General features: G+C 33.0%; 2 protein-coding genes and 2 long non-coding RNA genes across 13 annotated transcripts; 2 read left to right on the top strand and 2 right to left on the bottom strand.

Moving 5' to 3' along the window:
* Nucleotides 1–886: 886 nt before the first annotated feature.
* Nucleotides 887–5,138, bottom strand: LOC138178856 (retinoid-inducible serine carboxypeptidase). Of its 2 annotated transcripts, XM_069111160.1 has the most exons (10): nt 4,855–4,997; nt 4,566–4,777; nt 3,480–3,709; nt 2,738–2,968; nt 2,528–2,638; nt 2,193–2,427; nt 1,918–2,067; nt 1,596–1,673; nt 1,214–1,368; nt 887–1,042 (listed from the first exon to the last, which is right to left on the bottom strand). In XM_069111160.1, the coding sequence occupies exons 2-10, from the start codon at nt 4,621–4,623 to the stop codon at nt 986–988; spliced, it is 1,305 nt and encodes a 434-aa protein (XP_068967261.1). In that variant the 5' UTR covers nt 4,624–4,777; nt 4,855–4,997; the 3' UTR covers nt 887–985. The 2 variants fall into 2 exon arrangements, with proteins under 2 accessions (XP_068967261.1, XP_068967254.1); XM_069111153.1 differs by having other exon boundaries at nt 4,566–5,138.
* Nucleotides 5,139–8,363: 3,225 nt separating this feature from the next.
* LOC138178959 (uncharacterized) lies at nt 8,364–12,812 on the bottom strand. Of its 7 annotated transcripts, none has more exons than XR_011172885.1 (9): nt 12,682–12,812; nt 12,334–12,554; nt 11,492–12,242; nt 11,194–11,403; nt 10,622–11,098; nt 9,232–10,159; nt 9,032–9,148; nt 8,693–8,895; nt 8,364–8,622 (listed from the first exon to the last, which is right to left on the bottom strand). It is a non-coding gene; the product is annotated as an uncharacterized LOC138178959 (long non-coding RNA). The 7 variants fall into 7 exon arrangements; XR_011172886.1 differs by having other exon boundaries at nt 9,256–10,159; XR_011172877.1 differs by having other exon boundaries at nt 8,373–8,405; nt 8,506–8,622; nt 9,032–10,159.
* A 417-nt stretch (nt 12,813–13,229) lies between these two features.
* Nucleotides 13,230–18,372, top strand: LOC138178980 (uncharacterized). 2 transcript variants are annotated; one of them, XR_011172891.1, is made up of 5 exons: nt 13,230–15,097; nt 15,375–15,538; nt 15,623–15,769; nt 16,843–17,314; nt 17,433–18,372. It is a non-coding gene; the product is annotated as an uncharacterized LOC138178980 (long non-coding RNA). The 2 variants fall into 2 exon arrangements; XR_011172890.1 differs by having other exon boundaries at nt 16,843–18,371.
* Nucleotides 18,373–19,535: 1,163 nt separating this feature from the next.
* On the top strand, nt 19,536–26,138 carry LOC138178838 (uncharacterized). 2 transcript variants are annotated; one of them, XM_069111133.1, is made up of 4 exons: nt 19,536–19,724; nt 23,387–23,448; nt 23,833–24,386; nt 24,429–26,138. In XM_069111133.1, exons 1-4 carry the CDS (start codon nt 19,710–19,712, stop codon nt 25,478–25,480), a joined length of 1,683 nt encoding a protein of 560 aa, XP_068967234.1. In that variant the 5' UTR covers nt 19,536–19,709; the 3' UTR covers nt 25,481–26,138. The 2 variants fall into 2 exon arrangements, with proteins under 2 accessions (XP_068967234.1, XP_068967229.1); XM_069111128.1 differs by having other exon boundaries at nt 23,833–26,138.
* The last annotated feature ends 1,779 nt before the right edge of the window (nt 26,139–27,917 follow it).

Here is a 27,917-nt window from a genome sequence, read left to right as displayed (position 1 = left end):
TACTATTATACTTTTTTATATTTGTAGTTTCTAGTTTTATCGGAATATTTTTAATTTTTTTTTTTATTATTTTTATATTGATATAGTAGTAGATGAAATATACTACTATAATATATAAAATTCCTGTAAAAGACTTTTAACTAATTTCATTTAAAGTCAAGACTTATTACCTACTCATTCAAATTTTACATCAAAATATTGAGTAGTTATTTTTCCAGTTATAGCAAATTTTTCTAAACCATATATAATTTTAGATAGGAGTATAGGAATTTCAACTGCCATTAAAAGAAACTTTTAAAGAATTTCTTTTTATATAAATTTTAAGAAGGATGTAAAGATATAAAAATTCCTATGAGCGTTTTTCGGTGATTGGGATGGGAAGAAAGATTTTTTCCTATGTTTTATTTACAGGATCGGGCAACCGCAGAAGCCTTTCCTCTTTATCGGCGATACTGCCCCGCAAGCGCAGGCGGTCTTGTTTGCGGATCGTTTCGTTTTACTGCCCAGTATCCGCTCGAATCTAAACAATCGTTCCTTATTGACAAAATCGGCGGGCGTCTGCGGCTTAGCCAGTTTCGGATTGTTGCTTCTGCGACGTTTTACGAGTGTGGGAAAATTCACAGCGCGAGCCAGAACCACGTCGTTCCGGTAAACCATTTCGCCTCAGGGCCCCGGCTAAATCGCAAAAAATAAACGAACAGTCGTGGTGGTGAATTTTCTTGGAAATAACGAGCATCACTATTTTGCTGTGGTTATATCAGACCTTGAAAACGAACAACGCGATCGAAGAATCTGGTAATCGAATTTTTTAAGTGGTTTGTTTGTAATTAACATAGCGAATGTCGTGAATTTGAAATTTATTAGGTATGATACGGTGCAAAACGAATTTCTGTAGCTTTCTTAATTTATTTAGTTCGTCCTAATTTTCATTCATTCAATGTTGGGTTCCATTTCATGCAATCAGCCTCTTCAAATGATTTGCTTGTTATTTTGTAAACTCCTTTAATATCCATGCCATTGCTGCTGGATTATCCTTTGGTACCTGCATGACGAAATAATTTTCATATAACATCTTTATATGAAATAATTATATTTATATAGAATAATCAGTTATAAAGGATGTTTCATAACATGTGGGACTAACTTCAATGATAAACAGAGGGTACGAGTGACAAGTTATGAAACAACCTGAATGGTTAGATTTCTTATTTACCATGTGTCCGGCTCTGTTGACCCAGTACATAGAGAAATTGCCATAAGACTTCACATAGCCTTCGATGATATTGTCTACTACCAAGGGAGCTCTGTCGGACCTGTGCCAGGAATTAGCGTCCTTCCACTGCATCTTTTCAACCCAGCGTAGAGTGCCTGCATCGTTGTATCAATATTATACTTTATGTAGTTATCGCAAAGATTATAGTTCTTTGAAAGTGATGCAAAACGATTGCGCAGAAATGTATATTACATTTTTTATAAATAGTTTTCACATGAAATGTTTTTCATAATTTTGCAGTATTCTTTCTTTTTTCATTATTCTACTATTAAATCAAGGAATTGAAGAGATGTTAAGGTGATTATTTTAGAAATGAAGATACCTGGAGTGTCAACGATGAGGTCCATATGACCACTGATTACCACAACCTTTAGTTTAGTTTCGTTCAACAAACTTTCCACTAGAAAAACAAATTCGATATTATTTGATTAAGATTCTCTATTATTTGTAGAGAATGGTGAATCATGTTGTTGTTTTGCCTCGGAGTATCAACATCGTTAGGACATGCATAATGTAATAATAAACTCCGGGCAAAACAATGTCGCCGCTATGTGCAACCGTCAACGGTTTTGACGGTTCGAATTGTCCTCTAGCTTATGTGCCGCTACATATTCTTAATGCTTCTATTATCTATTAAACAGCACCTATATGGATAACAGGCTTCATGAAATCTTCTCTTAATTTGCTGAACACCAGACTGGATTGGGTGCCATGATTAGAAGGTAGATTAAGGCTTTCTTTTACAGGGCCGTTCATCAGCTTGCTTAAGGATTCCTGGCTGAAGACGGAATATTCTAAAATGATCAAATAATTCTTAAAAATTATCGTCCTGTATAATCAATTAATATTAATATTATTGTATTATATCGTTATGTATGGATCATTGACAATTATATTAAATAATAAATTATATTTTTACCTTGAGCAAATGTTGGTTCTGATACAAGCCTTTGCATAAGGGAGAGTTGATTGCTATCAGGTTCTATTTTCGTTAGAATGTTATAGAAATCGATATTATTAGTAACTTCACCAATCACTCCTTCGGTATAGCTCCACAGCTTGGTTGCGTTTGTCCATCTTTTGCTATCTACAGCCTCTTTTGTTCGTAGAGCTGCTTTGTTGATCTTCTCATAGCCGTCAGTGTCTACCATACCCTACAAAAATATTTTGTCAATTAATATAAAAAATGGATAGTGTATAGATGATGTAAAAACTGAAAATATAACTGATAATATTAAAGAAGGTTTGTCGTACTGTGGCGAGTAAAAAGGGCGCCCAAGTCATCACGGAATCAATGGGGGAGATCCAGGCGTCACCAAGGGCTACACCCTTCAAGCTACTCTTAATTTTTTCTTGTTGTTGTGCCTGTAATTTTAAAAAGAAAGATGAAGCAATGGTAAAAGGAACATACATGCAAAAGTCGGACATTAAATAAAATAATTTAATTAAAGTATATTACCTTACCTTGTACCATGAAAGAGCAAATTCTGCACCCATTTTTCCTCCATAAGACTCAGTGGTGATATATGTGGGCACATCAGCGAATTCCGGTAGCTGTTTCAAGAAACCTTTCATACATTCCAAGAGATCGTGTGCGATCTCTGCATTCGTTGTCGTATATCCTCCTAGCGTAGTGGTATAACTGAAGCCCGTGCCGACTGGGTTGTCGATGAAGAGAACGTTGTAATCTCTCACCTGTGAATGTTTCAATATTTACTTATGATATTTGTATCTACTTAATTACTCTTAAAGCTTCAAGAAATTATTTCAGAGATATTTTTATTAACGACTTTTTTTTGACTAACTTTCCATGTACGTAATGAAAATACTAAATGTAATATTAATAATAATCTTCAATAGACTTTTATAAAAAATTCTATGGTTTGTCTATGGAAATATTGATTTATAAAGGAAGTATATATATACTTATATAACATATCAATCTCTAGTTTTAATGTTACATTAAAACTGTTCAAACCGTGAGAGTATTGTATCGAAGAAGATTAATTTCTTTTTAACCACGACTAGATTATGAAACCGGACATCTATTTACTTTACCAATGATCTAATTTTATTTGACGAATTTCAAGTTAACACCGATATCGAGGCTTGTTTAGATGGAACACGATAAAACAAGAAAGAAAGATCGACCAAATCGATAAGATTTAACTCATGTTTAAGTCATCTGTTGACTTTTTTATCCTACCCAAGTGAAATTCCTCGGCTTCAAGTTGACGTCCAAAGGTCCAAGTTCCTCAAAGTTACCATAGGATGTGGAGGATGCCCCGGGTCCACCTTGCAACCAGATGATCAACGGTTTCTCATAGTAGGATGACACATTCGCGGTGGTATAATAAAGCCACCAGAACATATGCGATGTCGGTCGTACTTTCACGTATCCCCATTCTTGTTCTCCAGGACCAAATCCTTTTTTTGCTGTCAAGTAAAAGCGTTGTTTGATTAGAAGCGTGATCTTTGGTGTATTTGCATAAGAGTTTTAAAGATTTCGTAATTTCTAGTCGGAGTAAACGAAGAATAGATGGTGTTAATATGTTGACGCTACTAAAATTACTAGAAGTGATCATAGTTGCATTACTTCAAAAAGAAATGCGACATCACAGAATAGCGTGAATATAACGTTAATTCTTTTCTTATTTATTTATTTTTCTTTCTTCTTTGTTGAAGGATATCTGACCTGCATTACAACGACTGAAGAATATGGTGCAAGGAAGTGTAAAGACGAGTAGCTTAAACTATGCAGATTTTAACTTGGATGTCTACGTATATTTGCTGAGCTTTAGGATATGACAGTACAAACAGGAATATTCTTCTGCAGAGTAAACGATTTGGTCACTTTTGCATAACTATTGACAGAACTTTTTCTTTTTTATGCATAAACGAGTAAATGATATCTCGTAGAACATTAGTGTTTAGTTGTTTGAAAAAATATTTGAAATAAAGTATCTCAATTAGACTGGAAAGATCTAGTTTGAAAATGATAATTTCATAAAACAGGAATTTAAAATAGAAAATGATGTTGTTGTAGAAATCTAATAAATAGGATATACATACTTATACTTAAATATCATATTTTATTAGCATCATATCTTAATACATAACAACATCCTACTATATCTTGAAGCATATTTACAGTATAGGTACTATTATATATTGCTATTATATTACTATTATATGTACATGTTATACATTATTATATATAATATATATAATAATATATACATACAATACTTAGATATAGTACCTATATTATACTTATCCAGATTATACTTACCAAGGGCTTCGGAAGCGAAGAACAGTGTTACAAGCAGGAGTGCCGAAAACTTCATCATTGTTGCTTGAATAACAGACAATTAAAGACTGAACGTTTACACCACGAATCTCGACAGGATGGTCTTATCTACCATTAGCGAGCGATTGATTAGATATAGAGGGACCGATTAATCCCGCTGTTTAAGGTTTCCACATTTTCGGTGACCCAATCTGCTGCAATCGAACGGCTGATTTCCTATTAATGATATCTTATTAATTCCTTTCACTCGAAGGATTTTGCAAATGATTACCATCCTCCTCAGGTGATCGCACTAAGCTCATCAGCAAGTTACAAGCGTATAAATACCTTGCCTTACATGTTGTTATTTTGTTTCCCGTTAGTCGATTCTGTCGAATTGTACGCGACTCTCCAACTGCTATTCGGGACATCAAGCTGGTTTCCAGAAATATTTAAAAATAATGATAATAAAAAAAAAGAGGAAAATAGGGACGAGTACCGCTTTCACGAACGAAATGTAAATAACAGTTATTCCGTGTGTACCAGTTCTGTGCAACAGGTTTTACGGTTTTCTGACTTTTTTAACTTCTGTTAAAGTAATTTTAAGTAATTTTTTAACTCCTGTTTAACATCTATATATTTTTCCTTGACATTTTCTGGAACGTCGTCTTATACTTTTTTTATGTTAAACATTTTAATTTTAACTGACTAATTTCTTCATAAAAGAATCGATCAATCTTATTAGTTGAACGAATTATAATTTACTTTTTATTTCTTTTCGATATCTTTAATCAATCAAAACGATAAATTAGCGATTTTCTATTTTGTATGGGCGAGACAATTGATCATTATGATTGGTAGATCAACTATAGCTATATAAATAATTATTGTGAAATCAAGCCATCCCGTCGAAGGTCAAGTTTGCGGAGAATTTAAGAAAGAAACCTGAAGAACTCGCTAGTTTCTTGGTTTCGATATCATTGATGTAACTCGTAATACTTGTATCTATGTGTTAGAGATGTATGGAACAGGAACTGCGGCTGATTTCTGTGTCAACGCTCTAGAATGTGGACATAGATACGAAATCTCATAAAAACACGCATTTATCGATTTGAGCTATCGGATGATTCATTACCTATCATAAATTGTATTATTTATGAAATTTCTTTCTTCCTGGGAAAATGTTTCCGGCATAAATACGATGGAATTCTTAAAATTTTTCCAACTAGCATTTTGGATCCACTTTTATACGCGTTTATCTACGATGAGCCTTGTTACCTTCATTATTGATTTAGTCATATGATTATTTTATTAAATACATTATGTTATTATTATATTATTATTCAGTCTACTATTCATATCAATATATATTATATTATCATACCACTATTAAGACTTTTCCTAAGAATTTCTTCAAACTCTATTATTGCGAAATGCATGTTTTCACTCTATCATTATCTCAACAATCTTTCTCGTGAGTCGAAATTTCTTAAGGCTACAAGCAAAAGTCACAGTCATCCACACAAACATTAGTTTGTTAACCAATTAACACATTCATCTCTGCCGCACAACGGTGAAATTTCATTTCCGTTTTCCCTCCTTCAAAACATTCTTTTCTTATTCTTTCCGTGCTCGGGTCGCAGGTTTTCATTCGCCTTTGTTGTCGAGACTGATCTCATTTGCATAACGTAGGAAAGATAATACAGAATCCGAAGAAGAATGGAGAAAGACGATGAAGTTGTTAGAAAATTTGAGAATGATGTTTAATTAGTGAATAGTACTTTCAAGTGTAAAACAATACGAACTGCTCGGAAATGGAAGAATTCTGATCAGTGATGATATATAGAAATGTCTGAAGATCTCTGGTTCAAATAGCACCAACAAAATTTTTTTTCGTAGAAACCAATTTTTTTTTCCTCTAATATTTAATTCTTCAGTTTTCAATATGTGTATTTATAATATGTACGCTGTATTAAAGTATCTTCAATATCTACAAAGGATTGAAGAGTGAATAAAAAGAAAAAAGATACTTTAGAGAATATGGACAAGCGGACATAAATCTGTACCTATACGTACCTATAGGTACCTATATGCAAGTAAGTGAATAAGACAGTGAATAGTTTGTAGAATAAACAGAGATTAATGTACACAGTTTGGTTGAACGAACCTTATTTCTAAGAATAAAGAAACAAAATGATAAGATGGGAATAGCTACCGTAAAACATTAAACACACACGTGGTTACTATTTCCTATTGATGATTGTTGCCTTCGGTTATCCTTGATCCCTCTTAAAAAGAGAAATCGCGGTTGACCAGTCGATTCGTAGAAAGAGATCCACAATTGCAGGTTCTATGCAAAATTTCGCAAAATTTCCCGGATACCATTACCATTTTCTGTGTCCTCGATGTACATGTAACATGGAAAATTGTAGTCGAGGATATTGCAAATATACTTGTTTTTCTTATTCATTATAATTGAGATTTTCTTCTACTTTTTCTTTTTCGTTTCTTGTTATTATTTGATTTATTGTTAGATATTTACCTGGCATCTTGTGGATTCTATTGGAATGCAAGGGTTTTCAGACATACATATATGTAGTTACTATTTTACGACACGGACGACACGTGTGTACGTGTTACGCAATTTGCTGTGTTACGAAGTTGAAGAAGTGAGGCACGTCGGATCGTTTCGTCGTTAGTCGTTATAGAAATCCTAGTCACGAATCGAACGTTGAACCGTTTCGGAATACAATCTCTTTTCGTATTTCGTTAATCGTAGCAGCTTAATCGGATGGGTGTTCACTCTGAAATTTTACGCATCGTCAGTCTTTCTTTGCTCCAATTTTGGTAGCTTTCCTTGATTTTTTTAAATTTTATGGTGTTGTAATTATAAATAAATGTTTCTAGGTATATACCTACTATATATAGATATATGCCTAAAATAGATTTGCCTTATTTCTGACTCTTTGTTTTTCTTTGATAGATAATTACTGAATTTCTTCGTCATGAAGGGGTTAAAGACAATAAGTCTTCCAAGATCGTTAAAGTATATTAAGAAGTCCAGTGGATAACTAAACATACAAAAAAGAGGAAAAGAGGAAAGGTACATTTCTATTCATTGTGTTTCGTTCGACTATCCTTGAAGCTAGCATTGAGAAATATTTTTTTCTTAATCGCACCTCAACGACGAATGCTCGACTGATGACGTTGTCACTTTCCCCTCGTAACTATTTTTCACTTTCAAAGTGCGTACGCGATCGATAGGGAGCATTTCTCCGGCGTTTTAAACATCAATTTACTCGAATTTGTTCAGGGCAACAGCCAAGCGATCGATTATCGTTAATCTTGCTCGTTATGATCGCTTCTATTAAAGAGAAAATAATCAGCAACACTCTTTATCGCAGCACTCGAACTTCTTGACACTTCGATGGCATTTGATTGAATTGTCAACGAGAAAATAATTAATCTCATAATAGTCACAATCGAATTGGATTTCGTAGAGTTCGTTGATTTCAGATTTTTAAATACGGATTGATTGATCGTTAACTTGAAATTTCTTTTAATTGGAAATAAGAAATCTCTTGTAAGATCTAAAAAAAATTGTGTTTGTGAGAATTATCTGGTATGGAAAAGATATCTTTATATTAAATTGTTGAGTTGAGTGTCTTAAATGAAATAGTATATTGTATCGGTGTATTATTAGTCAATAAAAGATTGATTTAATTTATTTAAATAAAATATTACGTTTTTATGGAATACTACTTTTGTGTATAATCATTATTGTGGTCAAATAGGATGATTAGCTTGTACCTCATCAATACCACTCTATTCCTCAACTCACAGCTATGAGATGACAAGTATGATAAAATGCACTGACGCAGCGCATAGTCTTACTGAAAATATTTATAAATAAGTTCTATGAATTTTCATTTAATGTACATACTATTATCTGAAAATTCTTTGTAATGTTACAAAACAACCATGGTCATTCTTTCCTCCTACTTTTAAAACACCAACCTCATACTATTTAATTTTATTAAATCTTTACCCAATTTATCATCTAAAAATCAGAATAAAGCAATAAACTATGAATCAATAATAATACGTGATAAATAATGGACAAACAGTACTTCCAATAAAGAGGATGTACGCGTATTATGCAAATCATGGTTGTGGCTTCGCTTCCAAATTGAAAATAATTATCCTTATATAAGTCTCTTCCGGATTCTCTTCAGGAAGAAGCAAACAATTTCGTCCGGGCTCTATGTCGACGTTGAACAAAAAATCGGCAGCTTGCGTAACCACTAGTATTACCCATTATATCGTGAAAGTTCTACCAAGAATTAAGAAAGGAATAAGAAGAAAGTGAAAAAATGATGTGTTTAACGAAATTTTATTCATAAAAATTTTTCTTGCTTACGTTTTTTCAAGTTAAAGTCATGAAACTATTAAAATAATAATTACCATACCTTTGAAAAGCGATACACAGAGAGAAATATTTCCCCCATATCTTGAAGAGGCGCTGGAAGTTTTCTTTCATTGAAGCGTTTATTTGATCGTTTATAGGCGTTTGTATATTTTCAATTCTACAAAAAAGAGAATTTTTATTTGATTTTTACTTCTGAGTGGTAAAAAAGAATGTAGGAAATTAAGAGTCTAATTTTTATACATCTTGTAGTATCTGTTTTACAACCTTCTTGTTGGCCATTTTGAGTGTCCGATAATACGGAATCAATGATAAAATCAATTACATATCGACGCTGAGTATGCAATTACAAAGATTACTCAAACCGTGAACGTTCCGTTTGGATAAGTTCAAGTAATAAAGATAATGGGAATAATAGGCAGCAGGATGTGACGATTGAGATAGCGAAGAAAAAGGCGATAATGAGGGACGAGTGTCGATTGACGAGAATTCTATGTTTTCCTGAACAACGGTCTCGTAGCGTAAATGTCGATTCTTTCAGAAGCGAATTAAGGGTGAGAACAAGGGTAGCTGATGATATTGTATGTATATGCAGAAGAAATATGCAGAAGGAATATTAATTGTATAGTCACACGGTATATGAAGATGTTTATAGTTATTCTATTGATTATAAGAGATCCAGTGCTTTGAATTATTCTCCATTTTCATGTTTAACACATCTTTGGTTCATCCATTTTGGATTTTGAAATTGCATTAAATATTATTTTAGTAATAATATTACAGAAATATATTACTTAATTTAAATATTTACATATACTTATTCTTTAGGCCTTATTTAATTATTTAAAAAAAAAATATCTTTATGACTACTGAAGTATTAAAATTGAAAAAATGAAAAAGTTCGTGGTACATTAAGAGAGACATCAGATTTGCGGTCGTACTTCTCGGTTGAACTTTTACTCACGTTCGGAATGCAGTTCGTACATGGATTCTTCATTACACACTTTAAAGAGTATTTCACTTACGTATTTGACAAAATGGTCGGTAGAAAATCCGCCTTTTTCATTGTAGGCAACTAGATATGTCAAACATTTGTCTTCTCTTTGGTTTTTGAAACAAACCTGCAGAATTTATTTATCTACTTCATGATAAAAGTTTTTCGTAATATATCCTGTAAACATATATTCAGAAGAGTGCAGTTACTTCCTTAAACAGAAAAATTCAAACTTGAGTCTTTAATTTTAAATAAAAATGTCTAAATTCAAATTCAAATTTTTAAATTTAAATTTAAATTCAAATTTATATTCGAATTTAAATAAAAATTTTCAAGTCAAGGGTCTGGAAGTCTCGCTCGCGACACTTACTCTAATCACCAATAATAAAGATCGAAATTGAGGAAAACCAGAGTGAAAATGTTAACAGTTTAACGTAATCGTTTTGCAGCTCACGTGGCCGCTTGTGTATTCGAACAAATCTAAAATCACAGTACGTGCTACTTATACATATCGTATTTGTTGCATGCAAAACAGTATCATGAGTTTCTAACGCGTTTTCGGCCATTGAATTCTCAAGGATTTGCAACAATTATATAACATATTACAAACATAACTTTCTAACAATTCTAATAAAATACCTTTTAACATTGATGAAACACTATCGATGTTCTGAATATTAAAATCCAATTAAGATATTGTTTCATTTTTATATTTAGACATTTGCGATTCATTGCTTTTGAAATGTAAATCATTTTAAATATTCATTAATAGGATACAGATATCAGTTGATCAAATACAAATATTTCATAATAGGTAAAGAATACCAAATGAATCAAGAGTTTCTTAATGACTTTTAAATTAATTTTTAATCCTAAATCCAGTGCTAAACATGGAATATTAGGAACAGGATTTGTAAACTTTGACAAACTTGTAAAGAGGCTATATCAACAGTTCGATCGAATTCTCGAAAACACGAAACAGCATCAGTCGTGTATTTTCGGCGAATTTTAATGATCTGTTAGTTTATCCTCGCAGACGAATGGCGTGGAACGGATTGGTATCGTATATTTCCACAGACACGCCTCCAAAGGAACAAAAGTTTTCGCTGTCTTCTTCTAATCGTATCGTTTTATGCATGTTAAAAAGTGACGAAAATATTTATGTCAATAGATAATGTAACATAAAATAAGTATAATACAAAAACATTTACTTTTGCAATATGTTACTATAAAAATTCATTGACATAATGATTTTCATAGCAATTACGTTTAAGACTATCATTAGCGGGAAAGAGTGTTATTAGCCTCGTTGAAAATGGTAAACCGGAAGAGGTGCCATCGTGAATATCTTTTCCTCGTTGATGACCACTTAAGAATCTACTTATTTAGCTAAAATAGCTGGTTTGACCACTGTGGCTCGCCTTATCAATATAGAAATCGTGAAATAAAGTCTGATGTGATGCAACTGCTTTGTCGGAAGCCAATTTAGTCTTCTACAAAAGTACTTACAAACTTATATTAGATGCGTCTTATTAATGAGACATATCTAAATAGGCAGAGGAGAGTATTACTTTCATTCTCACAGACATTTTACCGTCGTTCTTCACACGTTCTGCAAATTAATCTGAGATCACTGCCGACTTCTCCCTCGTATTCAAGTTATTCGTTCCTTCCTATTTTGGTTTTGTCATTGTATCCATTAAAAACTAGACAACTTCTCTAATATCTTTCTAGCCCGATCAAGATTAATTTCCATGTAAATCAACAAATCAATTTAAAGCACTACACTGACAATTGGTTGAAAACTTGTAATAATAATAAATGCTAAACTTTAATTATTGCTAACCAAAGGAAATTTTGTCGCCGATAATAGATTGCTATGATTTTTGTACGAAGGAATTTTGATGAGGAATTTAACCTCTTAAGTAAATATCAGAATTCTTTTTATAAATGTAATTTAAAAGAATTGGTAGAAGTATAAAATCGTTGGGTAAAGACAGAAAACAGAGAAGTAACGTAATCAACGGTGCCCGTACAATAGTTGACGCACGGTGTTACAAATATGACAAACCACTACATGTGAATGCAACTAGTTAGTTGATTGATTGCACAAGCCACCAGCAGAATCGCCCGCAGAAACTGTTAATACACAGGGAACCGAAACCGAGTAATCGTTTTAATTCTACCCGTTGAAGCTTCCTGGTTAGATCAAGAACTTCTTCACCGGAAAAGTAGTTGTTCCTGATGTATTGTTCTGATGCTGTAAATGACGTTTAAAACATTACTTTTCTGCATTATTGTGATGGAGGCAGTGGAAGCGCATTTAAATTCAAGAGGTTTATTATTCTAACCTAATTTGCAAGGCGACGTCCTTGTGAATACTAATGAAATTAATCTTCCCTTTCTTCATCGCTTGGATCACATAATTGTTGCTACATAAATACGGAAGGAAAGTCTACAGGAAAGTGTGCTCTGTAGTGGTAACCATTAAGATTTTCCTGCACGATGGTAAATATTAATGCGATTTGTGCATGCGCAATAGATTCATATACGTTTTTTATATAATGTAACTCTGAAATGTTTAAAATTTAATGAATTCCTCAATAAATAAATTTACTTTTTTATAATGTGATCTTAAATGTTTCAAATTCAACGAATATAATAGTTTTAAAGATTCCATGAACTTTTAACAATCCCACCTGTGGATCTTTCTTTTACAAGAACATCTAATTGTGGGAAGTACGAATTCCTCTCGATTAACTGAAGGGTGCTCGAGAGAAAGATCTCTGATACTACATAAACATTCTTTTTTTGACACTGAATGACGTTACACGTAGGCATTAAAAATAGAATTAGCTAAAGTTACTTTCTCCGACTGTTTATCTCTCATCTTCTAGCGATATTCGAAACTGTTTAGAGGTCTCACACAGATTTTGCATGATGTGCATCTGTGCATTATTACGTGCGCATCGAATATGGAGAGAACTTATGACGATTGATCCTTGTCCACATACATTTTCAAAGATATGAACCACAAACAATATTAAATTTCAATTTTTTTATTGTAATATACTAAACTCAATAATAATTCATAGTACAAAAGAAATTTATACTTTAATTTTTTTAATGTTTTTTAACATAAGGAGCTTAACTAAATATGGAGTGAAACATGAAGTTTAAAATTGGCGCGTACTCACGTTTCTGTTGGAAAATAATTGTAGATAGAATATGGAAAGCAATGATTCAATCTTCGTAAAAGCAACAGATAAGGCAGGAAATTCATATTGATTAAACGAAGAAAAACGTAAAAACCTACTTACGTTTTATTGCTCAATTACTTTTCACGACTGTATATTTTGGCATGGCTCGAATATTTCTCTTTTACTTATCATGTCACCAACGAAAAATGAATTATATACATGTATGTATTAAATGGTTAGATATTACTATGGCTTATAAAAGTATTTGGACACTTTCATAGAAAACATTTATGTTTATATTGTATGTATTACAGTGGCTATAAAAGGTATTTATATACTATTGTATTTATTATAACATTTATATACTAACCAAAGCTCATAATACCATGAAGTTCAAAATATTTGTAAATTGAATAACGTTAATTAATTAATTCGCAATGAAAGTAGATTTTTAGAAATACTTGTTTTTTAAAAAGTGAAATTTGCTTTACGATAATCTTCACATATTTAAAGTATGTTTTGATATGTAATCCTTTGAATTGATTAAAAAGTAGGTATGATATCAATCTTTTTTCCCTACTTATTGTAGGTTATTATACATTTCATAATTGTTATGTCAATTTAATTCGAGCTGCTTCTATACCAGTAATCATATACAAATCACATACATTTCGAAATGATCCCGAACGTAGAGAAATAAAATAAGACACGATGTAATGATCCCTCTACTTTTAAAACGAACTTTTAAGTAGCGAGGGACGATGATCATGCTTGTTTATGGAATGATTCGGATCTCCGCTCCAGGCACAGTGAAAGTAACCAAGCACCATTATCCTTTGGAATATAAAGTGCGGAGAAGACAGCTGCAACCCTAAATCGAAAGAAAGTCAAAGTGACCTGATCATGAGCGTAATGACGACTTTCAGTGGCTGGAATCTTTCACACGTGTATCTGAAAATTTTCATCAGGAACTATATTTCAAATAGAACCACAAAGACTATACTGTTTGATTTTTAACATTATACATACGTTTCAATCAAATGTTCATGAGAAACGTAACAATAATTATTTAGAAGGAAAAAATATCGGAAATTCTTTGAAAATGGAATAATGAAAGTTGGCATTATTACATCAAATGGACAATATATTATTTAACACACAACTAGTATTTTTGGATTAGATATAATTACAGTAATTTGAGATGGATTACTTATTTTTGGAGTATTTAATATTATTTTGTACTCAACATTCTGTTTTATTACATTTTATTTATTATTTTATCCCATAGACTGAGAAAAATAAAATTAAATGCTCCAAAATTAAGGAATCAAATTTAAATTATTATATTAGAAATTATTATATAATTATTATATTAAATATGATTCAACAACATGTTCTTTAAATTTTATTTGAAGAGGCAAAAACGATTTTTAGTCAATTCTATATTTTAAAATCTATAAAAATAAAGATTGAAAGAAAAAGAAAGTAATAATTGGTCTAATTAGTATTTGTATTTAATTACAACGATATGCATACGAGCGTGATGCATCATACTGTTAGCTGCAATTTATTATTGATGCAGTGACGTGCACTTAAAAGAATTAATGATGCTGTGTTAATTGAAACGTCTAATTTTCCAAGGAAGAATGGCGATTTTCATTTCATGCAGAACGCTTGAACTTTCACTCGAAAATACGAAACACATATACTGGCGCGTGTATCTCACGGTCTACACTCGGTATGAAGATGATAGCAGGGTCAACGGTACTTTTATTGGAAGCGAGAAACTCGCGATATTCTCTATGCTATTTTCTCTGCTGATGCATCGAGATCAAGAAAGCAATAGTTTACGTTCGGAGCAATTTTTGGTCGCGACCTAGTATTAGAGAACTTTCCTTCAGAAACGTTATTTCTTGTAAGGTCAAGAGGATTTACTTTCATTTCCTTCAGAAATTGTACCTATGCTTCAAAATTTTATAATTATTATTTGTATTTATTTACTTTAATACATAAATATTTTAAAATTTACGTTTAGTATATTATTCTATCAATATTATTTTTCAGGGAAAGATTTTTAAAATCAGAAAAAAGATTAAGTAGTAAGATAATTTTAGGATGCATTATTTTTTTCTATGATTGTTCTTCTGAAAAATATGACTGTTATCTAAATAACAATATTCACTTTTTTTTAGAACAAGAGGATCTTCAAAATTAAAGGCAATATTGAGAAGAAGTATAATTTGTAAATGCATTTCATCGAATAATAATCACATAATTTCACCAATATACACTTTCTATATAACAAGAAAATTTTCAGAACAAGAAAGAATTCTGAGAAGTAGGGCAATTTCAAGAGGTACATTATAATACTTACATTCATTGGTGCTCAAATATCGGAAGCTATTACTTTATTAATATTCTACATATGTATGTTCCATAGTAAGTGTTTCCAGGGGTCACAAAGAGTCTTACTTCCGTGTCGTTCTAACGCTGTTACGGAAATAAAGGATGGTACCGGTGAAAGGTATTAAATCGAATAGCAGGCCACGAGGAGAATCTAAAGAAAGTCAAAGTGACTCTTTAAAAGGTACAATCGAGTTGATGTAGTTTCTTGGCGGTAAAACGTTTATTGTGTGCACTTCGTTTCAAACAAGTCGTTTGTGAGCATCTTCTCACGTTGTGGCCTCCGATGCGTTTCTCCGATTTGTCGCGTCCTCACCCACATTCTAAGTCAGCTAAATGCACTTCCAGGTTGGAGGTTCCAATATACTTGCTTCTGAATGTACTGTGTGGTTTCTTTCTCTTTTTTACTTTAGAACATTATAAGTATTTTTCCCCTCTTTCATTAAAGGAAAGTTTGTTAAAATTTTATATTGAATCATGTTTCTATTATTGTTAGTTATTATTATTAAATAAGTAATAATTTATTAGATATAACAAGAGAGATAAGTCGACCATGTGCTAATAGAAGTATGAAAAGGAATTTATACGAAAGGAAAACAAGGAAATAAATGAAAAGAAAATGAAAGGAGAAACAGTTATAGCTGTTTTAAAGAGGTTTAAAAGGAGAGCTGAAAAATAAGCCAACATTATTAGAATACAAATAGGTTGGCTAGTTTCCATATTACGTTGAGGGAATAAATAAAACCGGATCTAGAATTATTAAGAGATATGAGAAATGGTAGGGCATATCTGTACCATATGTCTAAAAGGAATGTGAGCATTTACATAAGGAATTGTAAAACGTAGGAAAATTTATGTCATGTTATTATGTTTAAACTCATTAAAAGAAAAGGATAAAAAAGAATAGTCCTTTCTAGAAAGTTGAGTATTAATTGTCCTTTTAAAGATTCATTTTTGAAATTCCAAGAGGATGTTGTGGAATAATTATTCAAAGAGAAAGAACCATAAACTATTGGCGACGTATTAGTAGGAGCACGCTCGTAAATTAGTCAATTGTTCTCGTCAAATCCAGTTGGACATTCCGCAGATTTTTCAAATTTAAGCACTAATTAAACAACGAAAGATACCAATTTCGTACAAACTGTTACTATAGATATGATTATGATATAGATATGATAGCCTGATTTCCATAAATTTCAGTAATTATCTTTTAATTAAATAATTACTTGCAATTTAATGATTTGATCATAATTCCAGTATTTCAAGATTTACTAGAATATCAATCTTAACGATGAAACTGGAAGAGGATCCAGAATTTTCGTAAGTCAAAGTTGAAACGCTGAAAGCTAAGAAATACTACAAAAGTTAAGAAGATGAAAAATATAGGTAAGATTAAAAATATTAAGAACAAGTTCAGAAGATTAAAGATAAAAAGAAAGGCAAAATCAACAAAGTTCAAAAGATTAGAAATGGCAGACAGGGCTGAAAAGCTGGAAAAGTGAAATATGTGGGAAAGATGAACAAATTTTGAAGATTAAAAATAACATAAAGATCAAAAGTCGATTATGTCAATTTCTCTCCATATTCGACAAGAACTCTGCATGCTTCCTCTTAATACCTGCGTCCTTTCTCTCGTTTTTAGACGTGTTCTTGTCTTCTTCACTCTCTTAAGTCAATCGAAACAAAAGTTTCATTACGAGTCGATGATCAAAGCACGTTTCCATGACAAGTAAGTGAATTTCGCGAGCTCCCCGAGGGTCATTAATATTTTATACGGAGTACGACCGATAATGTTCCCATTCCTCGTTCACGACAACTCTCACATAGTATCTAATCTTTACTGACAGTTTGCGTAATCGAGACAGTGGTCCCTGCTGCGTGGTCGATTTGGTTGGGCAACGAAATCTCTAACAGAAGACAGGTGGATTCAAATTTCTCTCCGTTCTCGGCGGGAGAAAGAAAAATTAATCGACGATCACACGTGTTACCAAACTACCTGATCCCTAAAATGAGATTGGAAATCGTCATTAATTCAATATTTGGAGATTAACGAATCTGTATGACGATAAGCAACCAATTAAGATTGATAAAGTGAATGGAATTTGAGAAAATTTCTAGAAATTTAGAATTAAAGATTATTAGGAAATTGTGTTTTACCTAAGAAAAGAGCATGTTGGGATGAAAAATATTAGATGTTTCAAATGTCTGATTTAGTCAAATTAGATGTTCCTCATGGAAATGAGAGGAGTAGTGGAAGAGGTGCTATCGTAATAATTCGTCAATTATCTATATTGGATTGTTCGTAAACTTTTTAGCAAAATGTTAAAAAAATTTTATAACAGAAAATATATTTTTATAAAATCAATATTTTGTTAAATGTAGATCTTTCTTATCGATGTATTTTAATCATCATGCATCATGGCACAGTTTTATAATTGCTTTCTTGACTAATTTCTTGTCTTTTTTTCATTAATTCTCCGAAATAATTTTTACAAGCTATTTTATTATTTGTCAAAGATTCATAATAAAAAGTTCTTTCTCAGATTGTTATTCCAGTCAAATATACAACACGACATAATATAAATTTCCAGAAGCTTTAGGAACTTTCAAAACAACCCAACATTAAATAATTCATCCCATCGTAATCAATTATACTTAAAATTATATTGCATGCATATTAAGTATGGTATATCTGACTTTCAAGGAGGCTACAATCGAATGATTAATAGAAATTATGACATTGGAAAATACCAATTGGTTGCCGTTTTGTAACGTTCAGCGCTTTCCTGGAATTACATGCGAGTTGGAGATCCAGCGGGTATAGACGATTGCATAAAACGCTTTAACTGTTTTAGCAGTGAAAGCAAACAAATACACAGCCGTACAATGTTCTTTCTTGTATATACTCGGATACCAGGATTCAAGAGACTGGCTTATCTTTAATGAGTCAATTCTACAATGTTAATTGATCTTCTATGCGTAGAGTGTAGACTGATGTAGATTTTTCATGCTGCTGCATCATTTCCTTAATTTACATCTACAAGATGAGTTCTAATAAGAATGAATTCGAAGTTTGCCAAAAATTCTTTCTAGGAAGATATATCAAGGTTTTATTTTTTTATTTTTGAAAATGAGAAAAAAAAGAAAGTTATATTATGTACAATGTATACTACAATTTTGCTGCAGTTTCAACTTTTGATTAAAGCATGTATTTGCAAGGGATTCGAATTTACTTGATCAAGATTTGATTAGACATGAAAATGTTACATAATTTTGAAGTACTTGAAAAGGTGTGAATCTACTTAAAAATAGGACTTATTATCTTCTCTCTCTATATGCTAATAAGATGTTCCAATCTTTGTAGTTAAATTTCTACTTAAAATCCTACTAACATGCTTTAAAATATCTAAAAAGAATTCTGCAAAAGAATCTTTAAACAGACTCGAACACAAATCAGATAAACTGTAAGTATGCACAATAGATTCTATCTATCTTATTATATTTGATCCCACCATTATTAAGTATACTATATCTGAATCCACTGCTAGTTATGAAGATTTAATCTCCCCTGGACAATACACTTTACTTGTATCTTTTAAAAAAGAATTTGTTAATATTTTCATATAAAAAGACGAACTGTCTGCCTTCACTAAAAACAATCAGGCAATGGAAAGAGCTTCCAGCCAGCAACCTGACTCGAAAGTGTTCACCTGATTAAACGAGTAGGACGAGTAACACAACGTTCTGAAAAAAATCCACGTTTCGCGTCTGGTACGGTGATGGCACCCAAATGCCCCTTTTACCTTCGACGATGATCATAACGCGTTGTAGATCCCCTCCAGAGGTGAGTTGAGGATGTAAGCGCCACAGAGACCCCCGTATAGCGTTGCGGATGCACTCATGGATATACCCCTCCTCGAAATATCTCTATGCTTAGGGCGACTAGCCGTCTAGGCGGAGGAAACATTCGCTATAAAAGGCACCGTAGCCACGAGGAATTCGTCAGAGGAGTGACGAACCGTAACCAAAAAAAAAAAAAGAATAATAATAATAATAAAGGCGGCAGCCTTTGCCGTTTTTTCCTCGTCATCGCGCGGTGAACGACACCCCTCAAACTTGTGAAGATGCGGTCTAGCCTGGTCAGTGTCCAATTTTTGTCATCATCTTTGTCACTATTGTTTCGTGGCACGGATTCGTGTAGTATAAGTGTATCTGTGGAACAAAAGAAATGTGATATCTTTTAACGATACTCGCGGAGGAGTGATGAGAGAGTTATTGGAACCGAGCTTTGGTGAATTAACACGTTCATTGCGAACTATGCGAACCATTGGATTGTACGGATAGGATACCGAATTAAACGTGGAACGCAAGAAATCACAAAATTGTGGAAAAAGATAAATAATAATTGTTATAAAGAATAGTAATTCACGTAAAGTTTTGTAACATACAGACAAGTGTTATATGGAAACTGTTCGAGTAGTTCAAGAAAAAAGTGGTACAAGTGACAAAATTTTTAATTTGAGAAATTGGTAAAGTTAATCATTTCTTTAGTAGAGAAATTTGTATGATTTTAAATATTAGGTTATCCGAAATGTTTCTTTCATTTTATAAGGAAATAATAGAAGCGCAATGTTTTTTGTTTTATATTAGTTTATTGAATTATGCACGAACATAATAATAGAAATATAACGAAATGGATCATACCTAATTCAATAAAATAATATAAAACAGAAATTGTTGTTCATCTATTATCACCTTATGAAACGAAAGAAACTTTTCGGACAACCTAATATTAATATACTATTTCGTCATATGTATTTTATGCTTATATGTATGCTTCTTGTATTTATCTTGATAGAAGAAGAAACACTTGTATCATTTTTCACTGGTAGTATATAACATTGTAGTTAATGAAATTCAATCATTGCGATCCACAGTGGACGTGTTAATAGAGTTTTGTTCTTCGAGATATCAAGTAGAATAGTAGGTTGGTTTTAAAAGTCAGAGTGACAGTGAATCTTCATATCACGTGTCTCAATGTATCATAGCATTATAACGGTTGGTCTTCGTGGTTATATAGTGATTCTTGGTTCTTTGAAGATAAAGTTGAATTCTCTTGTTAGGAATATTGAACTTGTCTATACTAAAACATGAAAATTTTGCTCATCAAAAATTTCTGAATTCCTTGATTTTTGAATCTAAAAATTCCAGAAATCATGAATTGTAGATCAGTAGGTATCATTTTGATGTCACACTACTACATTGAAGAACTTCTCGAAAAGTTCAAATTGCAATTCTGAATGAATATTTTATTAGCAGGTTCCATTTCCTTCTTCGTGTCATACTACTGACCTGAGGAATTTCTTGAAAATCTCCCTCGTTTATCTTTTCTGCGAGTAAGGTTACATTTGAAATGTTGATAGAAACCAAACTATATAGTTTCGTTCACGAATAGTTGGTGAAGTTAACATTCCGTTCGAGTCACCGAATTCAGTACGTCGATGCTATTTTCTAGGAGCTATCCTAAGTAAGTATTCTCGTCGCTTCACGTTGTGCAGAATGGAAAGTCGAACGTTGTGCTCGTGCCTCGAATGATCATCTTTCGTAAAATTGTACCAAAGATATCAGAAACTCGTTCACCTTCCACATTTAACACAGTTACGGAAATCTATTTCTGTAAAAAAATTCCAATTCCATTAAATTATTCATTTCTACAACATTTCTTTTCTCAAACGTCATACCTTGAAATTTGTAAGCTCTTCACATCAATTCTTAGTGATTGTTCAGCGGTTTATCTTTAATGTATCTATATGTGAAAGAATATGCCGAGATGTCACACTTTTGCCTTTCTATCGTTAGGTTAATGTCATCTTCAACAACTTTCCCGATACTTTCATAAATTTGGATTATCGATATTATCATTGATTCAATCAATTAACAGACCATCAACCTTGATACAAGTTAATATGATTAAAATTTATCTCTAAAATTGTTAGTTTATTCTGAAACAATTACCTATAATAACATAGTGATAATCTTTTTTAAATACTCTTGACAATAGCTTATTTGCTAATCTCTGATTTTAAATTCCAGTATCGTGGTAATGTTCTCAGAATATTTTCTTATTAAAAGATATCGTCTATAATAGCATATTTTTTAATCTGACACTTAAAAGCCTGTAACAATATCATAATTTTTCAAAAGACTTTTCATCTTAAAATGTCATTGACAACGGTGTATTTTTTAATCAAAGACTGAAAATTTCATTCCCTAAAAAAATTAAAAATTGAAAAATTGTAGTAATCTTCGGGTTATTACTCTCTTGGATCGGTCCGGGTATTGATCTTGACAAAGCAACTGTGGCTTACGGTAATCAACGTAACAGGAAGGCCAGTGGTAAGCCGGTTCACCAAAATGGCTGCCGACCAAAATAAAAAGCAAACACGTTTCGGAGCGAGAACCGAAACTGAGAGGCCCACTTTCCCGTCGGTCTTCCTGGCGTTAATGAACAGCTACGAGTTTCACGATCAAGCTCCTGTTTCCACGTTGGTAAAGGGGAAAAAGAAGAGGAAAAAGGGGGCCACCGTTGACCCCATTCCTGGTCTTGTTTATGTCCGTTCGTTAGTTTGCACGCGGTCACTTTCATTTTTGAGAGAGACGATCGTAAACCATCCTACAAGATATATCATTCGTAACTTTTTAAAGACGTTTGCAGAAAAAGTGGTTATCGATCTTCTCCATGAACTGTTTTTCTTGTTGAAAATTACTCTTCTCTTTTGGTCTTTGAGTTTTGTGCAACTTCTTATCGTTATTTTTAATTTAAAAAGAAAAGAATATTACTGGGATGAAGTTGCAAGCGTAGCAAAATTATTGTTATTAAAGATGAAGTTTTTGAATGTAACTTCTATTGTTCTGGGAGAAATATGAAAGACAAATTATTTTGCAATTGCAATTAGCTTTGTCAGAGGTTGATACTATACAGACACAGTTCAAATGAAAAAAAATTGTAACTTTGATAACTGTATGTGATACCCAACAATGAAAATTTTTAATTTTGCTCTTCTTTTTATGTTTAAATGCATATTGCAGAACCTATTTAATTCACATTTGTTGGAATTAATATCGATTTGATTAGAATTAATTACTACTTCATCAATTGTTAATTCTGAATGGATTCATAATCAAGAAACAGCTCAATTAATTTCACTAAGGGCGACTACACCTCTACAAAGATATCTCTATTAAAATTCTTCTCCTCTTTTCAAATTTTCAATTTTAGCGTATGGAATAAAGTATAAGAGGTACTTGAACGCTCGCGTGATCGATGGTCAAGATGTAAAGAGAGATAACGCGTGAAGGTCGAGCGGAATATAGATTGAAATCAGCCTGTAATTATAAGTATAATGCTCGTGTACGAGGTACTGTTTCAGTTAGAACACAGTAGATTGTATCTGCAGTTGGTTGAATATTTAGAGGTTGTTACTGTGTTACTAGGTATATACCTAGTATAATTATGTATTATACAGTCACTAGAGTCACCTAGATGACTAACGTACCATGATTGGTTCATTTGCATCTCTGCTTAGACGATGAGTGTATTTTCTTTCGATAGATGATACCGACTCGATTTCATTTACATTTCCGTAAATATTATATATTTTACTCCTTCTTTATTGTTTGTATACTTGCCTATCTCGTATGCCTGATAATAAATAAAGATGTGAAATAAATGAATAAATTATAGATGCGAAAGGAAGTAATAATTCTTAAATAATTGGTAATTAAAAAATAATCTTTGCAGTTATTCCTGTGTTGCTTCCTTTTCGTCTCTGCTCTTGGGGACCCGATAAGGACCAAGAAAGAGTGAGTAGATGACTTTGTAATTAATTGGCGAAATAAATAGCTGTGAAATTTGTAACAATAGATGTATGAATTAAAAAATCGTATTTAATTAATAGTGAATAGTTAGCGGATATTTACACATTTATGGGAAATTTAAAAGTACAGAAATGCATACAATGTACATCATACGTAAAAATATATAAAAAACCAAAAGTATTCGTTATAATATTTAGAGGATAAAATAGATTTTTGCTTAGATCTTATTTTTTTAACTAAGTTCATAAAAATATGAATTTGTATAAACACATGCGATTAAGTATTTTGTATTATATTGTATATAGTAATAATAATAATATTATACAAAACAAATATTTTAATATAAAAAAAAATAATTACAAATTTCAGAGCACCTCTAAGCCCACCTCCAAGCCAATATGGCCCACCTGCGACTTCTTATGGAGTTCCAAATGTAGGAAGCTCCTACAACGCACCATCTGATTCTTACGGTGCTCCGCCACCACCATCTTCCTCCTATGGTACACCTTCCTCTTCTTACGGTGCACCATCAGGACCATCTTCTTCCTATCACGCACCATCAGGACCATCCTCTTCCTATAACGCACCATCATCCAGTTATGGTGCTCCATCAGGTCCATCCTCTTCTTACGGTGCACCATCGTCCAGTTATGGTGTTCCATCAGGTCCATCCTCTTCTTACGGTGCACCATCGTCTAGTTATGGCGTTCCAGCAGGCCCATCCTCTTCTTATGGTGCACCATCATCCAGTTATGGCGCTCCAGCAGGCCCATCCTCTTCCTATGGTGCTCCATCCGATCACGGTGTTGATCACGGTTCTTTTGGAGGCGATCAAGGATATAGCAGCGGTGGATCCTTTGGTGATGATCATGGAAATGGAGGTGGTCATGGATCTTTTGGAGGTGACCATGGATCCTTTGGAGGTGGTCATGGATCCTTCGGAGGCGGTCATGGATCCTCCGGAGGCGGTCATGGATCCTCCGGAGGCGGTCATGGATCCTTCGGAGGCGGTCATGGATCCTTCGGAGGCGACCAAGGTTCATTTGGAGGAGATCACCATGGAGGAGGAGGAGGAGGAGGAGGAGGAGACCACCATGGTGGTGGTGGTAGTGGAGGATTATCAACTTCCTATGGTGCTCCAGCACAATCTTATGGTCCCCCAGCGCAATCTTATGGACCACCAGCGCAATCCTATGGTCCACCAGCGCAATCCTATGGGCCACCAGCTCAACCTCAAGGAAAATGGGAGAAGAAATTAACGTGGAAAGCAGAATGGAAGCAGATCTGGAAAACAGAACAGAAATTAATCTGGAAACAAGAATGGAAAAAAGTTCAAGTACCTGTTTGGAAGGAAGTTCAGGTTCCAGCGTGGAAAGAAGTTAAGGTACCAGTTTGGAAGAAAGTCCAGAAGCCTATTTGGAAGGAGATCCAAGTGCCAGCGTGGAAAGAGGTCCAAGTACCAGCCTGGAAAAAAGTTTGGAAGCCAGTTTGGAAAGAAGTACAGGTACCTATATGGAAAGAAGTTCAGGTACCTGACTGGAAGAAGGTCTGGGTTCCTGAGTGGATTAAAATAGGTATTCCTGGTGAGCAATATGTTGGTAAGGATCATCATGGTTGGCAGTATACCAGCCATGATCTTTGGAAGAAGAAACTGATTTGGAAACCTGTATGGAAAAAGATCTGGAGGACAGAGAAGAAGCAAGTCTGGGTTAGTGAGAAGAAACTAGAGTGGAAAGCTGAATGGAAACAGATCTGGAAAACTGAAAAGAAACAGGTTTGGGTTAGCGACAAGAAATTGGTTTGGAAAGAGGAATCGGTTCAGGTCTGGGTACCTGAGAAGAAGCAAATTTGGGTAACACAGAAGAAGCAGGTATGGAAGGACGAGTGGAAGAGCAAATGGGTGCCAGTGTGGAAGGACGTACAGGTACCAGCGTGGAAAAAGATATGGAAGCCCGTTTGGGAGAAAGTTTGGGTACAGGCTGAACCTCACCACGACGAACACCATGGATACAAGTAAAACTTCTGCCATGAGATTCTTCGTTCGATCTTTACTCATCTGGACGATAAAATCGTTCATTGTTGTTCAAATTTTTTGCTAGTATAGCCGTAGCCTGAGGACAGGGGTCAAAGGTTCGCGAATCGCGAAAGTCGCCATCCTTGCGTTCTTTTTGTTCTCTTTCGCCTTTCGGAGAAAAAACGAGGACTCCGCTGTTGTTTGCGATTACGGTAACGGAGTCCAGATTTTCTTATTTTATGTCTGTAGGAAGCCATGTAAACCATGTAAAATCACGTGAAAGTACCGTGGAAAAGAGGAGACTTTATTCTTGGTAGCGAAAGAATGTCACGTTAATGAGTAATTTTATAATGGAAAATTTTGAAGTTATTGATGTCAAATGATTTTAGTATAGAAGAACAATAATATCTTTCTCTTTTTTGGAGAGATATCGAGAAATTATTTTGCTGCGAGATTATTGCTCGTATTCTACCTTTTTTCTAGGTGAAATGTTTAATTAATTATTTTTTTCTTTTGAATATTTGTTTCGAGAGATTATTATCAAGAGATCTTATCATTTGTATTCTGTTTGTTGTTCTGATTGAGATTTTCTGTTTAATTATGTTTCTGATTAAATCTTAAATTAGGGACATTACTATTGGGAAATTAACATTAATATTCATGTACAACAGAACCTACTGTCGATTAGCAAAAATGTAAAGTCTTTAAAATAAATTCTGCCATGCGTCTTAAAAGAACCGGTAGTCAAAATAGGAAATTCTATACGATTCCGCGTTACATAGTAGAGTAAGAATCGTCATTCGTGCTTGAACAAGCCATGTATGACAAATCGAATATAATTATTTTCTTTGTTTACTTGTAAATAACGATTCCTCACGGAAGTATATGTAGATATAGATATTTTTGTACAATGTTTCTGTATGTTACCGTAATAAAGTACATTTTTTTTAATTTACGAATTCTTTCCGTTTCACGTAAAATATAATATGTGAATATTCCAATTGGAATATTTATAAATTTTATGTTATATTTTAATATGAATAAATGGAAAAATATTCGAATCCTAAAGGAACTAGTAATTGAAAATATTAGAAATGTAGAATTAACTTGTAGTATCCAGTTTTATGAGTAAGGTGTATTTTATTAGTTTGTTTAATGAATTTTCGCCTTTAAATAAGCGTTTCTACGCGAAGGAATTATTTGTTTACGAGTAATTAATGACTCGAAGCTTCTCAATTCCTGGTAGAACAATGTGCGGCTCGCAACGAATGGACGTAACACGAAATAAATTTCTCTGTTTGACAAGAGAAGCCACAGAAAATTCATACTGGATGAAAGTGAGTTAAAACTGACTAAAATCGTAACTGCCACATCTATAGAAACATTTAACTCCAACTGCAATTGCAAACAACTACAAATTTCGATTCTCATATGAAGTTTATCGTAATAATTTCTATTTATCATTATTAAACACAGATAATGTTTGTTTAAAAATACTTTTACAGTATTTAGCTTTTACTCATGCGATAAATCGGAATACATAAATCTTTTTTATAAACTTAAGGCGATAATAGCAGTATGATTTATCTAATCTACTACACTTGTTCACTTTTTATTTTAATTAATTATTTTATTCGTTTAAGGTACTCTAAATTCTTATTCGATTAGATACACGTATAAGATATAATATACACGATTTTCGTTTTAACAACATTTCAGATACTTGTAAAGTTATATGATTTCATTTAAAACACTCGAGATAAATTTGTTTGATTACAACTTCTCATAAACAGAAACACTTTGCAAATAAACATGATTTAGCGTCTTCTGCAAAAAGAGATTATCAATGCAATATGAAAGCTCTTCTGCTCCTATTCTAACCAAACATTATTATTTTATCATCCAAGTTTGTAGAAATTTCATTAAAATAATCTTTAATGATCTCGTTTTTAATCTCTTATCAATTTCTATATCAAATAAAATCATTCTATTATTCGAGAAAATACTTCTTATTTCTTATTTATACTACTTTTTATTAGCCCACCCTGTAAGTAAAAGTGCGAAGATCTTCTCGATTCCCAAGCGCAGGCATTAGGTCGCAAACACAGAAGAACCGTGTCCACACAGTTAGAGATTAATTCCCGACAGATGAAAGCGCTTAGTTTCTACGAAACAAGAGGAAGATCCGACAAGAAGAGAGATGAAAGATGCTTTCTAAGGATAAGATGAGATTCAAGGGAACCGGCACATCTCAGGGTCCTCAGGGTCGCGATTCATCGCTCACGACCTTTACTTTCTCCAGTTCTCGTGCGCGTGACAACTCTTGTAGGATGAGAAGAGTGAAAAAGACGAGGAAGACAGCAGAAAAGATGAGAAGACGCCGGAAATGGTATGACTGGCCAATCATTCCCGAAACTTTAAGATGAAAATATAAAGGGAA

Source organism: Bombus flavifrons, chromosome 1 (assembly GCF_040668555.2).
Source record: "Bombus flavifrons isolate JBK064 chromosome 1, iyBomFlav1_principal, whole genome shotgun sequence".
NCBI lineage: Eukaryota > Metazoa > Arthropoda > Insecta > Hymenoptera > Apidae > Bombus > Bombus flavifrons.
The sequence above is the reverse complement of the archived record's forward strand: the minus strand, read 5'-3'. Positions and strand labels throughout refer to the sequence as shown.